Source organism: Lepisma saccharinum, chromosome 2 (genome assembly GCF_977018435.1).
Source record: "Lepisma saccharinum chromosome 2, izLepSacc3.1, whole genome shotgun sequence".
Lineage (NCBI taxonomy): Eukaryota > Metazoa > Arthropoda > Insecta > Zygentoma > Lepismatidae > Lepisma > Lepisma saccharinum.
The window spans coordinates 130,259,858-130,277,690 of record NC_139230.1 but is presented as its reverse complement, the minus strand read 5'-3'; the positions used below and the strand labels follow the sequence as shown (position 1 = coordinate 130,277,690).

The window sequence follows — 17,833 nt, the reverse complement described above, 5'->3', positions numbered from 1 at the left end:
GCAAATTAGAACCAGGTGTTAGGCACATAGGTAAATTTATACCAAAATTCTTAGCTATTGAGACATTGAATATTCACTGGAACATTGCCAAAGGTATGATTATCAAATCAGAAGAAAATTCGACTGGTAGTCACAAGGAGACAGGTATTATTGCTACATTTAAACCGAATTCTGAATTTATGGAACCTATCTTCTATTCCCCAATCCCACAAACTATTTCCCTGTTTCTATTGATAAAGTTAATTACATAGAAATAACAATTACGAATGAGAAAAATGAAATAATCGATTTTGCCGGAAAATATGGGAAGTTATGAATTACAGTCTTTCTCTCCAAACAGGAGGGCATTTGCAAATTTGAATCAGCCCAAAAAAGTGATACAGTATGACATCACGGTGGGGGATGGGTTTATTCATCCACATAGATCTGATCTGTATATAAAATTTGATATTGTAAAACAAAGCAATGGTGAAGAATATCCAGCTCCTGGTAATATAAAACTTGTAGATAATTTTGTTCCATTCTTATTTTCTCAAATTGAAGTCAGGAAGCATGGTACAGTGATTGACAGAATTGATTGTCCTGGAATTACATCCACTACAGTGGGAACATTGAAACTGTGAAAATCAGAGAGTGCATATTATAAAGTTGGTGGGTTCGAAGCTGGAACAAAAATTCAAGCAAAAAGTCACATAGTACTGTTCTCCATGAGATTGCTATTTGGATTTTTCTCTGATTATAAAGAAATTATGTGGAAAGGTGGTTTGAGTGTCATATTTTGCAGAGCACCCAATGATCATAATACTATCATGAGATACAAGACTTTAAATGCAGATGGAACAGCTAATGAGGCTAGTTTACCCGAAGCTGCGAAATGTGTGATCCAGTCTATGGAGTTGCGAATGCCTATAGTTGAATATGAATCGAATTATGCTCTCAAATACAAAGCCAACATTTTGAAAGATCCTCATATTCCGATTCAATTTTATACTTATCAATGCACACAGAGGTCATTGGAGGGTAAATTGTGTGAATTTGACCTTACTAATCAGTTCCAATCTTTGCAATATGACATGCCAGAGTTTGTAGCTGTGCTGTTTCAAACAGGGAGAGATGACAATCAGGCAAAAGATAGCAGCCAGTTTGATAATTAAAAGTTAAAAACGTGTATCTGAAGAATGGCAGAAATGAAATATTTCCTCGTGAAAATTATATTCTAAACATTACAGAACAAGATTATTTAAAATTATATGACGCTTATAGTGCATTTTAAAGAGTAACTGTATTTAACATAGATATGTATTATAATCCAGATGAGTTCATAATTCACAGACCAATGTTTTTAATAAATGCATCAAAAAGAAAATTGGTAATTATAAATGATCGAACGAATATTAAATTAGTATGTGAATTTCATTAAACTCTACCTGAAAGTACAATATGCAGTGTAATTTTAATTGTGGAGAAATCACATATTTATGATGTAAAAAATGAAAGAGTGATATAAAAATTTTAATAGGAGAGAATAATATATAAAAATTAGACTACATGTAGGATTTCTTTTTGTTATTTTCAAAATTTTGGTTTTATGTTAGGATTGTTTTTTTTTCACATGTGTTGACTGCATCTTATTATTATTAACTTCTAAACTAAAGTGTCTCCAAGGCAAGGTATGGATTCCACACTCGAGGATACACCTCTTGTAGTCGTGTTGATCCAGGGCTACTTTTTTTATTTTATTCTTTGTAATCTCATGGTTTGACCTTTGTATTCTATTATCCTCTCGAAGTATCCTCGACTGTGAAGAAAGGCAATCAATATAATCCTGGAATGTTAGTTTGTTTTCCACGGTATCTTTGCACGTTCCTTTTGCTTTCTTCGTGACGCTACTTTCTGTTCTGAATGTATACATCTTCGAACGCAAACCAGCGAACTCAACAATAATATCACTGTTATAATAATATCATCTTTGAACTTATCGAGAAACTTCTTGTTGTGGGAAGGAATTCCAAATCTGTTAGGTTGAGGGTAGGAAGAAATTTCGAAATACCCAAGGATGGAAGGATGTTTAAGATCTTCGTAGAGGTTAGGTGTTTGTATGTCATAAATAAAACTATCGGTGTCCATGTACAAAATTGACAGCTTATTATTATAGAAGGGTTTCATAATATTATAATGAAATTCGAACATGTACAGTATTGACAAGTCGAGAACTGTTGCACCAACGTAAATAGGTTTTCTGAATTTTATTAATTTTATATCTAGATTAAAAAGTGTCAAATTCTCCTTGTAAATTTTTCGCGATTTGAATCTAGGATCAGATACCAATTTTCTACATTTATTATTACCTGAAACCAAATTTATGTCTATATGCTTTCTGACGTTTTCCATCGTTTTTCCATAAACGGCATTATTCATTAGTTTATAAAAATCATTACCTAATTCTGATATGGCAGCTGTTCTGTATCTCGTGTTGGTCTCAATATAATATTTTAACCATGAAGAGTGTTTGAACTTGAGAATTCTTCTTACATTTACTACCTGAACACCCTTCCCAATCAAAAACTGGAGATTCTTGTAGTGGACGACATATTTCTCTTTTCTCTCTAGAGTTAACATAAGCTTGTTTTGATTACAATCAGGTGGACATTTAATTTCGGGAGCCGGAGGTAAATCGAAAAAAATATCATTCAAGTTATTTGGAAATTCAATGTCTACCTCAATGAACAGACCAAATTCACGATCGTCGAAATGATTAATATCAATTGAAATGGGATCTATCCACTCGAATCCTCCGTGTGGAAGTTTTTGTATCATTGCGAACCCGTAGAGATTATTTACGTCAGCGTAAAATATGTAATTCGATGGTCGATTTGCATCATATTGATTCCCAGACATGTGAATATTGTTTGCCTTTGCATGTATCTGTAGCATTGCACCATCCCCCCACGTATCCCTCTTTCTATAAAAAGTAACATGTCCACATCCAATATCAATTCCAACTTGATCCTGGTCTGGAGCAACATAGCAGACCACGCCAAACCAGGAAGACTGTAGAAGTATGCTGGATCTAATTTATAAATATTTATTACTGTTTTTCTGAATACCTGAAATACATCAGCAAGTATCGTTATGTCTAATTTGAGATATCCATCGTGATAATCGCCGAGAGTATTGCAACTCAATTCCTTTTAAATTAATTTCGCATGTTCTTACTCTTCATTCGTAATTCCGTTTTTTTTTCAGTTGATTGAAATTTTTTTGAGATGGGAGAGTGTCATCGTCAAATTTAGATTCATCGGTTACATATTCGTAAGGATAAATGCCTTTACGTTTAATCAGCTCTATGTGTATGTTGGGAAACTAGCTTATGTAATTTAAAATTGTTCCTTAGTAAGTTTACTCGCTATTGCGAGTATATCGAGATTTGCCGATAGGAATCTAAAAGAATCTGGAAACCTAATCTCTATGATTGCATTCCTTCCTGGAATTTTAAATTTTTTACTTATAGAAATATAACGTTCTTCGTTTTGAGCAAGAATATTTATTTTTTGCGTATCGTATCCAAGATTCCTAATTAAAAAATGGAAGTCATAATTGGATCCATTGTGAAAAATATTGGTACGAATTTGGGCTTCTGGATCTTGAGGTTGCAGGTGTTACAAATTCCACTAATGTAGTTTCCGGTGAAATTATTATGGTGAAATATTTTCCGATTCTCATCAGTAAACTGTTCATCACACACCGGACACATTTCAATATTATTGCAAGATTGAAGTTCATGGCTCGATAATGGAAGCATTGATTTCGATTGGCATAAGAAGCTACCAATGTTCTCAACCTCCTCCACCATCTTTTTAAAAAAGAGTTCAATAACATTCGGTCCGCGATATATATATATTGTTTATCTATTTGTAATTACGTTGGTCAAGATCGTCGAATACGGTTAAACACCTTGGACAAACTTCGATGTGTGCATTATGCTTGGTTTTTTTGCTTCTAACTAAGCGAGAGAGTGAACGAATTAGCGTGTAATGATGAACATGATCGTCAGCAATGAGAAGCAGATTGATTTCGTCAACAACAATATTAGTTATCCTAACAGGATGCACAACATTCTTAACTGAAGTATACGAATATACATTTATAGCTAATCGTTTTCCTTCTCCATTTCGTACCCTGTTTTCAAACTTTGTTATGTCAGAAATAGCAACAGGGTATTCGATGCCTGTCCTAGCATATTCAATCTCGTCTACGAATTGTGTGTAATGACTAACCTGTTCTGGATGATTTGAACAATGAACCGGGTGAAGTACTGCTAAAATGCACCACGTAAAACACATATTGTCGGTGTTATAAATGTTGCCCGACCTTGTGGCCGAGTGGTTAGCACATCGCGCTGCGACGCCAAGGGTCCCGGGTTTGAATCCCGGTCGGGCTTGGTTGTTTGTGAATGTCCATTCATCAATTTCATCATTTCATCACTCATCCCCATCTTCGCAAATTAGCCAAGAGGCACAAAACGCGAAGTAAAATAAACTAAATCAAATCAAAAATCAAATCAAAGTGTTATAAATGTTCAGCACGGCTCTCTTATGCTGAATTTCTACCGTTAGTGGAACGTAGCTTGAAGCAGAAAAAGGTGTAAATTTGTTTACATAAGCGATTAATGTGTGAGGACTTCTAACCTGATCCCTTAGCTTCGAATTCGTCATGTTTCCTAAGCAATTCACTAGTAAGATTAGAATAAAAACTATTCAAATTATCAATGTCTGCCAAATAAAGAACTTGTTTTTTCGTTTTGTGGAAAAAAAATTCTTGTACCATCGGTTTTCTTATATTTACAGATTAGATCAACATGTACTTTTATGGAGTTCTTTTCCAGTTTATTTTTCAAAATATTTATGGTAGATGTTTTAATTTCACTCAAAAAACTAGAAATATCACAGCCTGGTTTCGAAGTAGAAAGAGAATCCAGGAGTTGGTTGTTGAATGCAGATCTAATCGGCTTTTGGTCATTAGACATCTTAATTTGTTTGGAAGTAGAAGCTTCAGTTTCAGGATGATCAATTTCTCTTTTCAATGTTCCATATCCGGTTGATGCCTTGCAAATTTTCATGTGTTGACTTAAATTAGGAATGCTCATTATTTTTCCACATTGGGTATAAGGCTTAGTAGGTAAAGAACGATTTATTTTTTTAACCTGTTTCGCTACATCTTGCCCTATGTGTGTAATATTAGTTTTGGAGATGAATTTCCCACAAATAACACATTCGATGAACTTTGTAGATGACATATTTTTTTAATATGTTTTAAGTAAATAACAATAAGACGCACAATCAACTCAAAATTCAATAAGATTATATTTACTAAAAAACACTTTTAAACTTACGATAATTGATAGAATGTAATTTAAAAAACAATAGTTATAATTATATTTTTTTCAGCTCTGGTATTTATATATAAATATTCTCGGGGAAAAATACAAAATTCAATACAAATACAAATTTATACAAATTCAATCTGTGTGAAAAACAACTTGAACCAACTTCAAAATAAAATAATTGTTGCTATTATGATAAAATTTTCAGCTATGTTATTTATACAGAATTTCTGGAGACAAAAAGTAACATCTAATGACAACAAAATTCAATCTGATCGAAATTACTATAAAAAATTACTTGATTCACTTTTTTAAACTTAAAAATAATAAAATAGTATGTAGCTTTAAAATAAATTAAATGCTTAACTTTTAACACTGCAACAACACATCCGTAATCTTCAAAACACTCTCACGATACTAACTGATCTGTAATGCGAAAACCCTTTAAGTAACCTAAGCTCGGATGAAAACATCCGAAACAGTAAGTCAATCAGAAGACACCCATTACGTCATAACCAACAACAGCTAGATACGGGTCTGCGTAATAACTTGTTGCATTGCGTGGGTGGGCATGGGTGGGCGTGGGTGTAGGTGTAGGTGTAAGTGTGCGTGGGTGTAGGTGTAGGTGTAAGTGTGCGTGGGTGTAGGTGTAGGTGTAAGTGTGCGTGGGTGTAGGTGTAGGTGTAAGTGTGCGTGGGTGTAGGTGTGGGTATGCGTAGGTGTGCGTACTTATGCGTAGGTGTTACGTACTTTAACACGTAAGAAATTATGAAACTCGTACGAAGTATGAGATGAAAAATCACAGATTTGCAATAGTATAAAATCAAGAAAAACATCATCAAAATAGGTTTTCCATTGTAGTTAAATTAATGATTAGGCAATAGGCCTCGTACCAAGTACGGCTTTGAACCGTTAAAATATATGCACTTGTATACTTAAAAAACTGGAAAAACTCACAGGTGTCTGTGAAGTAGACCGGAAGTGGACCAGAAGTAGACCGGAAGTGGACCGGAAGTAAATAGGTGTAGGTGGGTGTAGGTGTGGGTGAGTGTAGGTGGGTGTAGGTGTGGGTGGGTGTAGGTGTGCGTGGGTGTAGGCGTTACGTATTCTAACTCGAAAGAAATTATGACATTCGTACGAAGTACGAGAGGAAAAATCACATATTTGCAATTGTATAAAATCCACAAAAACATCATCAAAATAGGTTTTCCACTGTGTTAAAATTAATAAAAATAATAGGCCTCGTACCAAGTATTGATTTGAACGTACATTTTTACACTACTCAGAGCTCGACCAAGAGTCTTCGAAGAGTCAACACAGAACTAACTGGCATTTTTTTTTTACCTTAATCGGTCGGAACGTCATCTTTTAAGGGGGACTGCATCTTGTTTTCACGATTCATAAACAGGTGTCGACAATTTTATTTACAATAATAAAGTTTTTACATCTTCAAATACATTTCCCTCTGCATCTGTCGCAAGAGGGGCGGTTAGACATTGTTCCCAGGAAAATTTGGAGGCGTGGCGGATGACGTCACTGGTGCTTCCTGTCGAATTGGCCGGGTTGGAGTTCGGCGTCTGTTGTCAGATGGGATTTTCCTCTCTGCTTTGATCTTTTTGAAGAGCGGACAGCCTCTGTAGCTGGCATAATGCTGCTAGTTGCAATTTACGCATCGTGGTGGTGTGGCCCGGTCCTTTTCCGGGCAGTCAGCAAAGCGGTGAGCTCCCGCGCACTTAACGCAGCGGGGCGGAGCGAAGCAATGCCGCTGACCGTGCCCGACCCTCTGGCACGCGTGGCATTGGAGTACCTGTGTAGAGTGGTATTTTTGCACCCTCATCGAGTATTGGCCCAATAGGTCTAGCTGGTAAATCTCGTGCGACTTCGGGACATTCGGCAAGACGATCATTATTAAAGGTAATGATCGCCTGGACGGAGTGGGACCAGGGGTAGCTTGATCTACATCAGTAGCGTGCTGAGAGCGTCGGGTTGGAGCCTTCAAGCGACTGGCACTGTGGACGGTGAATGCGTGTGCCTTGGTCAAATATGATGCCACATCCTCGGGGTTTAAATCCGCCGGGAGTTGTCGGAGGATAACCTTGAGTTTCGCAGCGGCTGAGGAGCCGTATGCGTATCCTATCTTTTTGTTGTTAAGGAATTCACAAACTTTTGTGAAATCCCGATGGTCGGGCGTTGTAACTGTGCAACATCCTCGGGTATAGATGAATTTAGCCCGGTTGTTAACAACAGCGGTTATTAGGTTGGCTATTTCCACACCAGTCGTGCTGAATACTGATATGCAGGGTGGTCTGCGTGTCTGTGTTGGTGGTGAGGTAACTGGCTTGTTGTCTCGTGTCTGACTGCTAGGCTGACTGCTTGGCTGCGACGCGAGGTGGCGGTCGCTGTCGTACTCGCTGGTGGTAGTGTTCTCATCATTTACTTCGTTTCTGTGTCGTTTCTTGTGGACTCTCTTCCTTGGTTTCCCCTGGTCCATGACCGGGGATTACCAGGATCGGGCGTGTCTCCTCTCTCGCGGCAAGGGCCGCGTCGCTGCTTATATACAATTCTGAGCGCAGCGCCAGCGCCTCTAGTGAATACTCGTGAACTACGAGAGCGCTGCTTAACATTGCGTGCCATCTATACAGGTTAACAAGGAACTATTATAACAATAACGCTCCCTGGTGAGAGATGGTAAAACTACATTCTCTACCAATCATAGCAGTGAAATCCTATGCAGAAGCGATAACAAAACCGATAAGATTATACAATGCTACTCAACAATGACAATAAAAAGAACAAATGCGTAACTTTGTAACGATCTAGCAGGATCGTTGCAATCGTGATAAACAACGAACTATTGAACATATTTGATCTCTTCTTCCTCTTAGCGTGATTATATCATGATTATACATAATTTAATGCAGCTCAATCACAAAAGTTTGATTCCCTGCATGGGCATGAGTGTGCTGTGTGACTTTCCCTTCATTAATTTCGTCATATCATCAATCACTCATTCTTATCTTCACGATCAGCCAAAAGTAGCGTAAAAGTGACGTAAAAATGAAACCAATCAATGCATCAAACTCTCGATACAATAATGATGGTCGTTGCGAGACCTAGGTTACTGGAATGTTAGTGACTGCAGTACATATAAAAATATCATATCACCAAGAATGGAAAAATTGGATCACACATATAATACAGTGTGCAAAAGTTATTTCAGCATTTAATTTTGGTATGCTGATTTCAAATATGCAATCAGTTTTACGCCTCCACTACAAGTTCAAAAATACTCATATCCGATATGGGTAGATTTTCACATTTTGAGCTGGCAACACTGCAGGCATTTTGCCTCCTACTTTATTAGTTCTACGTTTACCTTCTACCGGTGACGTGTCAGGCTACGTACTTTGTTTCAGTTTGTGAAAACCAGTACATTATAATGTTTTCACTATACTGTGGATGTAATGTTTACCCTACCAACCATACAATCAACTTTAATGAACAACCAACGAAATATTTTGTGGTGGCTTTGTGGATTCATCCAAACTTAGTCTGAAGGCTGTTCTTCTTCATAATAGGATTCAGTTGCCCTCTCTCATGGAGCATGCTGTATGGGAATCAAGGAGACCTATAGCACCAAGGTAACACTAGTGAAAGCGATCATCTACGAAGCACATGCTTGGAATGTCTGCAGTGATATGAAAGTTGTGGCACTACTTGCTGGTTTACAAGCAGATTATACAAAGTTCTGTTGATATTTTGTTTTACCACTGAGACATCTCATCAACTACTACATGAAGAAATAATGCCAAAACTAGAGAATGATAAGAGTGAAGAGTGGCGAGACTAATGTTCGTCAAACACCTTTAGTTCCACCAGTAAAAATAATTTTATCTCCATTTCACATCAAACTTAGTTCGATGGGGTTTTTGTGATAGTCTTGGAAAAGATGGCTCCGTGCCCAAGAGAGAAGTTTCTGAGCCTAAAGTAATGACAGCGTTTTTATGGTATCTCAAATAAGCATTCTCCTCAATGACAAGAGATTCAAAGCAGTAATAAATTGAGTTACATCAGCAGCATGGAAATCGTTTGGCGTTTTAGGGAGAACGTTTTCATAAGGACATGATGTAAATGGAAAGGATATACCAATTTAGTTGGGACACCTTGATGTTAGCAGGCAACTATTAGTTTCTCTACAGGAAAAGACATAGATCAACAAACAAAATGCCGCCCAGAGAGGCCTATTTCCAAATGTACTGGTAAGAACATGTACGATTTTTTAATACGTAATACCGTTTATAATTTTTTTCTATGTTTCCAAATATACTTTTTCATTTTCTTTTAATGTCTCGTGCCTTTGCAGACATTATTGTACCTAAAGTACGAAAGCTTGAAGGATATGTCAGTGTTGTGTGCATGCTGTACATGGTAATGATTTTCGGACCACTCTCTGAATCTAAAAACCGTGTGTTGTGATACTCAATTTTTCAGGCATATCTGAGATCAGGACATGCACTTTAGCATAAAACACCTAATTTCATTTGCAGAAAAATGTTAAAATTTGTTGCACAGTGATATCGGAGACAGTTTTCTGGGTAAGGTGTAGATAAATTATACAGACACAAGAAAAGGAAAAAAAAGTTTCACTCTTCCGTGTATAAAACTCCTAGAATATATTTTGTCTCTGCAATTTGTCATTTTCCTACCTCTAGATTAATATCAGTAATTGTGATAATAACATGTTAACATAATTTTTCTTTCTGGAAATTTCTATTTACAAGTTAACTCCCATTTACAGGTTGTTTTATGTACTTACTTGCATACATTACCCATCATTCTTAGATGTCTTCTAAGTATATTATCCGATAAGTAATATGAAAGTAACGTTTGAAATTTAGTGGCATATTTATATTGTACGCGTTAAATTAAGGACGGATTTTTCATTCAAATGTATCCAGGCACTACAATTTTGTAATAACTTTTCCAATCAGTAAAGAGAAATTACCATGTGTTTCTTATCAGTCTTTACAGGCTTTGTTGTTCATAAAATGCTGTCAAATTGGTTGGGAATACACTGGTATGTCCAACAACAAATTATTTTGTTGCGAAAACAAGAGGATTGCTCCGTGTGATTATGGACCAGGCCATCAACAGGATATTCCCTGATTCCTAGAACGCTTTGTTTCCTAATGTCTCTACAAACAATATTACGACCAACTGAACGGATATTGTTCTTTTTATATGCTTTTTGTAACCAAGTTTACTTAAATAACATGAATTCAACTAAAGTACTGTTCTGTTTTAAAGGAATGAAATATAAAAGTTTAACATTCAACCTTTACTAGGAAACTTTACTCTTAAGTGATAGCAAATCATACAACAGAAGGAAAGAAGACTAATATTTTGAAAAATGTCCAAATAATTTTACCATTCTGTGTTTCGCACTAGGTTACATTCAAATTGGTCCAAAGTTTTGAGGAAACTTCAAATAAATTTTATTTGGGAAAATTTGGTTATCGATGTAAAGAATACAGTAAGTAACAAGTTGTAAATTGTTTAAACTAGCTAAGGAACGAAATAAAACTAACTCCAATGGGTACCTTGTCATCAGAAATTATTAAGCACCCCTTTTAGAGAGATGTGATATCTTTGGACCATTGCCAATTTCACTGAATAATTCAGAAGTAATTTTATTTCAGGAGAATAAAAACTTCCCTGGCAGGGATAGAAATATAGCATTATGTGAACAAAATTGAGAAAAATATAAAAAAATTGAAAAAATATATTTTCAATGTATCAGATAAGGAATATTTAATTTGGTGTAGTTTAATATCTGAAAATCCCCAGCATCGACCACCCCGTTAATTCGCAAACTCCCCTTAAACAACTGAATACAACGCGGCGCACAAAGAAATGCAAATCATAGTAAACTCGTAATTGTTGAACATTACATATCAATGAACAATACCTGTCAAAACAAAGCAATTATGATTGGAAACCAGCTTTATGATGTCTTATTCCACCAACCAATTTACGTGGTCAAAATATTTGTATTACATACAATCTTGTTTCAATACTTATCATTCTTTCCCATAAGTTTTCTTTAGGATTTCAGGGACTAATATGTTTGCAACCAATTCCATGCAAATTATTATTTTTGACGAAACTTGTTGTAATGCTTGATACCAAATATATCTACTTGGAAAGGTTTAAAAATATCACAACTCTCTGAAAGGGATGCATAATAATACAGTTTACAACTTGTTACACTAACATTTACATGTCAACCATATTTTCCCAAGTAATATTTCTTTGATGTTTCCTCAAAATTTTGAACCATTTTGAATATCCTCCACTTTGAATGGCTGTCATTTATTTCTAGTATTCTTATAAAAAATTCCATTACGTACACAATGATTAAAAACATTTTCATGAACATTAATGATTTAGTTCTTTATGACCTTTATGTCATCACCTTTATCTTGATCAGGTAAAATGGAATTTAATAGCCGGCCCCCGCGGCGGAGTGGTTAGTACATAGCGTTACAACACCAGAGGTCACGGGTTCGAATCTCGGCCTGCGGATGGATGTTTGTGAGTGTCCATTCATTATTATCATAATTTAATCACTCATTCCCATCTTCACAAATTAGCCAAAAGTGGCACAAAAAGCGAAGCATAATATAGCAAATCAATCAATGGAATTAACAATGTAGGAAAACCCCCATACTAACAAAATCAATTTAAGCCTTATCTAAATAATCTGTATGGTACTGAGAATTATCATACATTCTTGAAAGAAAGTCTGCGATTAAATTGTTTGATAATGGAATACGATGTATATCAAAACTTATTGAAGAACTAAAAAAATCAATCCACCTTGCAAATTTACTATATTTCTTAGGTCTTTTCAACATTTTAAAGGAAGAAAAGGAGAAATGGGAACAAGGAAATTTTGAAGATATTACAAAGGCCGTAGCAGAGAAGAACAACATAGCTTTGTGGGGCATATTACGGAAATTAGGAGGTCCTAAAGAGCAACTGCGCACATATTGAACCTTACATTTGGGAAGCACACTGTCACCGTGTCGTCGGGGGGAGAAGGGGGGGCACTACGCCTAGAAGTTACGCGGGAAATATACTTTTTAGGGGATTTTGTTCCGATTCTCGACAAAGATATAGGGGTCGATGAGATAAAAATAGCGATGAGGAAACTGAAAAAGGGGAAAGCTGCAGGACTTGACTCCATTGGGGCGGAATTTTTCAAAGCCAACGAAACTGACATTCATATGGTGGAAGCACAAAGCAAATTAATTGACAATTTTTTAAAGAGGGGTACTTTCCGAAGGACTGGGCAAGCTCCATAATCTGTCCTATTTATAAAGGGAAATGGGACAGAATGACGCAAACAATTTCAGGGGCATTTCTTTATTACCTATATCGAGTAAAATTTACACACACATCTTAAACCGTAGGATCCAGAAATGGACAGAAATATTCGACAAAATCTCACCACTACAAGCGGGCTTCAGGATAGGGTAGAGCACGTTAGACAAACATATTACAAACACTCTTACAGAGGATAATAAAACAGAAGCGGGGGAAATTATACGCATGTTTCATTGATTTTGAAAAAGCATTCGACAAAGTTCATAGGGATATTTTGTGGGGAAAACTGTATGAGAAGGGAATGTCAGATGATCAGAGCACTGCAAGCAATATATGCGAGGGTAGAATTCGGAGTAAGATGCGAAGGAAACCAAGTCTCGGCATTGCAGCCTTCGCTCAGAGGACTCAAACAAGGATGCATCCTATCACCAGTGCTATTTTTACTGTTCATAGATTGGGTAGGGCATGATATTAAAATGGACCAGGATTCTATCCCATATATATGAGTGCAAAGTATACTACCAGTCCTTTTGTATGCAGACAACATAGTCATCTTGTCCAAGACAATAGAGGGTCTTCAAAGGGGCATAGATGGCATATATGAGGGGTACATCAAATATAAAATGAAGGTAAACATTAGAACAAAATTGGTTTAAAAAATATCTACATATTTAGCCGACAGGAGATATGGACATACTGGGGTTATTTAATCGAGCGGGTTAAAAACTTCACATACCTGGGGGCAACACTCTCCATGACAGGGAGTTGGACACATCACATAAGGGCAATAAAAACTAAAACAAAATTGGGAATAGAACAAGTCATAAGGACAATAAATATAGCACCTCAAATGCCTTTCCCGGTCATTCAAATCCTCTATTCATCAATAGTATTACCTACATTAAACTATGGAACAGAACTGTAGGGGTCAAGGGGGGACAACACAATAATTGGCATACAAACATAATTTTAAAAGAGAGTATTGGGCGTAAGCAGAGGCACGGCCAACTGTGGGATTCTCAAGGAATTGGGCCTGAACAGAGACGCGGTACAAGCACGGATGAGAGTTGTTAAATATTGGATGCGATTATCACAAGAGGGCCAAACTACGCTGAGGGGACAATGTTTGGAAATACAGACAAGGGAGGAAAACGTTTACAACTGGGGTCTGGAAGTGTAAAATATCTTATATAATAGCGGAATGGGTTGGGTATGGGAAGAGGGAGGAAGGGGGGCATCTTAACACAAAATCAAATCAGAGACAGGTCACTCGACATAGACAGACAAGAAATAATAGTAGACTGCCAAACAAAGACCTCAATCAGGGAACAGCTAAGAGTAAGAGAATGGGGGAAAGCGAAATATATCCAGGTTGTGGGAAAAAAAGAAAGAGGCGCGCTGGCATGGTTCAGATTAGGGGGATTGAAACAACTAAGAAAGAGAAAAGAAGCAGCGGAAACGATATGTCCTTTGTACGAGGGGGAGGAGACGGATAAGCATATCCTACTGAACTGCCCTTCTACACGTGACCTAAGGGACAAATGGATGAAAAACTTAACAGGTATAGAGGGGATAGAAGTGGTAGACGACAGAATAAAGATAAACGAAGCGGGGCAGCAAGTGGGAAAATACTTGGGAGGAGTAAGAGAATGGCGGGGGAAAGCTATTAGAGAATTCAACGAAACGAGTGGTCATGCTCCCGACGAGCCATCTTTATAGTGTAAGTGTATGTAAAGCAAAATATATGCGTTTTTCGGTGAGAGTGCAGGAAAAGAGAAGTGGGAAAAGGAGGAAGAAAGAAAGACTCGAAGAAGAACTGGCGAAGGAGGGGAAGAATGTGTATATAGGGGACAAAGTAAGAGACAGCTTAAGAGAAGACTAAATGTAACAAAATAGTGAAGAAGAATCAAAAATATGTAGTGCGTGCAGCCTATGGCTCGCACAAAAAGAAAATAAATATATATATGGAATATTGCTTTGTTTTCTACTCTGATAACAAATCTTTGACATTGCAAAAAAATTAAAAAATACTAGAACTTCTCTAATGTCTGAACTAGGCTAGTTAATTCTAGTTCATATATTGTTTTATAATGATCTGCCTTTTTCAATCTGCTCAAAAAGAAATACACTGGCTTCAGTTTACCTTCTTGCATTAGACAAGCACCATAGCCTTCAACGAACTATCACATTCAAGAACCATTTCTTTTGAAAAGTCAGGGAGGGTTAGAAATGCTTGACCAGGAAATTTACCTTTTATTTATAGGACCGGATCAAGAAAGTGTGGGGCGTTACCCCCACACCCCCTATACGCCTTCGTGGCGTGGTGCTATGCACAGGGGAGCACTTTACCTTTTTATTTTTATTTATTGGAAGGTATTTTCATGAAATTCAGTCCAGCGAAACATATTATTCGGACTCCTAAGTTAAATTTGTGGTCCTACTTTTTTTATCATACTCTGAGATAAATTGATTGATTGATTTGTTGTTTTAAGTCCACTTTATGCACAGTAAGGCTAATCTGGACTGGACCTACAGTTTAAAGTGGGATCCGAACCACTTGTGCCTCCACCGGGTATCGAACCCGGGACCCCTTGATTACAAGGCGACAACGCTACCACTGCGCCATCGGGGAGGCGCTCTGAGATAAATGAATGAATAATTAAGTACTCCTAGAATACGAAAATGAACTATGACTTTTAGGACGAGGAAAGCATTGAATTGCTTTGATTCTTTCAGAGTCAATATGCATTTGCTTGTCTTTTATAACACAACTAAGAAATTTTATTTCTTTCAAAACAAATTTACTTTTAGATTTGAAAATAGCAACACCTTTTTTTTTTTTAGTTTTTGAAATACAATATGTGTTCAAGATGTTAATTTTCATATTTTTGAAATAATGACTGTCATCGCAAAAGTATTCAACAAATTCACCTCGGAAATCTCATAATATTATTTGTATCCTACGAGCCAGATATGCACTCCAAATCGAGATTCGAAAGAGCACTGATTTGAATCTGTAACTTGCTGTTGTTGTCAAAAGTGAAGTAAAATCCCTAAAAGCCTCACTTAATCGTACCTGGTGATATGCCTTTCTAACATCAATAACAGAAAATACAGACCCACTACTAAGGTTACTTAATGACTCTTGCATTAAATTTGCTCGGAAACTATACGAAATTATGTTTTCATTTTGTTTTTGGTAATTAACAACAAGCCTTTTACTATTATTCTTCCCTCGTATGACGAAACATGGAGATGAATAAGCAGATTGTGATTCTTCAATAAGATCAAGATCTAAAAGTTCTTTCACACAATCGTCTACTTCCTTTGGTTTTTCACGTGACTGTATATAAGGTTGTTTGCCAACTGTCACATATCTTTCAAGTTAATCGTGTATTCAAATCCATTAAATACAACTTGATTACAAAATACTTAAGGATATGAACATACCTAGTTGTTCCATATATTCTGGCGATATTCCTTGATGTTGCAGCAAAATTCTTCACAGGGCTATACGATTCACCGGAGTGCTGCAGAAAAATAGAGATGTAATGCTTGAATCACACGAGGATAGGTGTTCGCCTGGATTTTCACTTGGACCTCAGCTGCTGGTTTTAACCTCACACGATACTTGTTACCGTACTTGCTGGTATGCTTTTGTTCCCACAAGGCATTGCAGAAAAGAGACAAGCTAAAAAGATTGACACTTTTGGCCGACATTTTTTCTTTGTGGTCTCTTTATAATGAACTCGGTTTATTGATACATGAGATTAGCAGGATTCATTATGCAGGGTGAGTCACCTAACATTACAACCGGAATTATTTCGTGAACAATAATAAACATTGACACCTACTTTCACAGACATAACGTTATGGTAAGGGCTCATGAAATTAGTTGATACATTATCTTTAACTACGTAAGTAAGTATAAGCCGGCCCCATTGGCGGAGTGGTTAGCACATCACGCTACGACGCTAGGGGTCCCGGGTTCGAATCCCGTCCTGTACGTGGAGGTTTGTGAGTGTCTATTCATCCATTTCGTCATGTCATCACTCATCTCCATCTTCGCAAATTAGCCAAAAGTGGCACAAAAGGCGAAGTAAAATGAAGCAAATAAAAATAAAAAAGGTAAGGAAGTATGATTTTCAACAGAAACTTACGTTTTCTTTTTCAGTGCAATTGAAACTAGGAAAAATCATTCAGAATGGCGTTTGTTACCTTGAAAATGCGTCAAGTATAGTACTCACCATTTATATACAATCCAATGGACCGGTCTCATAGCACAACTCTGAACACATTGTCACTACCTGTGAAAGTATCACAGAACTGTAGCACCACAGCAGGAACATCAGGAGATGTCTCCATTTAAGGTGGAGAGAATTGTCGCACCCAGAACCACCCAGACTATACCACCCAAGTATTGACCCCTCGACTTCAGAAGTTTTTTCCATGTTGTTCTTTTTCTAGTAGTTCGAAACTTAATTTCAATGTTTCGAACAAGATATTTAAGAGAAACTCCAAAGCCTTCCTAACAGGAAGATATAAGGAAAAGCCGTGTCTTTTCGAAACTAAGCAAATACCTGGAATTCTGTTATTGCGGTCATGATTAACAGCATCTGACACTAATCATACGATCGTTGGTTGATATCTGTTACAAAGATTCGTTGATTGATTGATTTCAACAAGGAGGGGGATTATTTTTAATCTTTCTCCAAATTCACCTTACCAGTGTTTTATTCAACTTTAATTAATTAATTATTAATACTCGTAATTAATTAATTAGTTTAATTACTACTAATAAAACTACTAGTTTAGCTGCTGTTACTACTAATACTACTACTATTAAGTAGTAGAGATCTACAAACATATATACGTATATAATATACTATATGTATCTAGTAATAATTTAACATATGCATGTAGTACACTATCAAACAATACCAATTTAAATGTAGAATACATTAGGAACTACTTTCATTGGTTGCCTGTGCATACATTTTGTGTGCATTTATGTAATTCCAGCATATATACGATATTGTGTCCAATTTATATCTCCACTTT

General features: G+C 36.6%; 1 protein-coding gene across 1 annotated transcript in view; it reads left to right on the top strand.

The window, feature by feature from the left end:
* LOC145984498 (follicle cell protein 3C-1-like) overlaps window positions 1-10,631 on the top strand; it is a 215,888-nt gene extending 205,257 nt beyond the window's left edge. The window contains exon 5 of the mRNA XM_083118154.1: window positions 10,406-10,631. Coding sequence (XP_082974280.1) covers window positions 10,406-10,549 — 144 coding nt within the window. The 3' untranslated portion in view covers window positions 10,550-10,631. The remainder of the gene's footprint in view (window positions 1-10,405) is intronic.
* The last annotated feature ends 7,202 nt before the right edge of the window (window positions 10,632-17,833 follow it).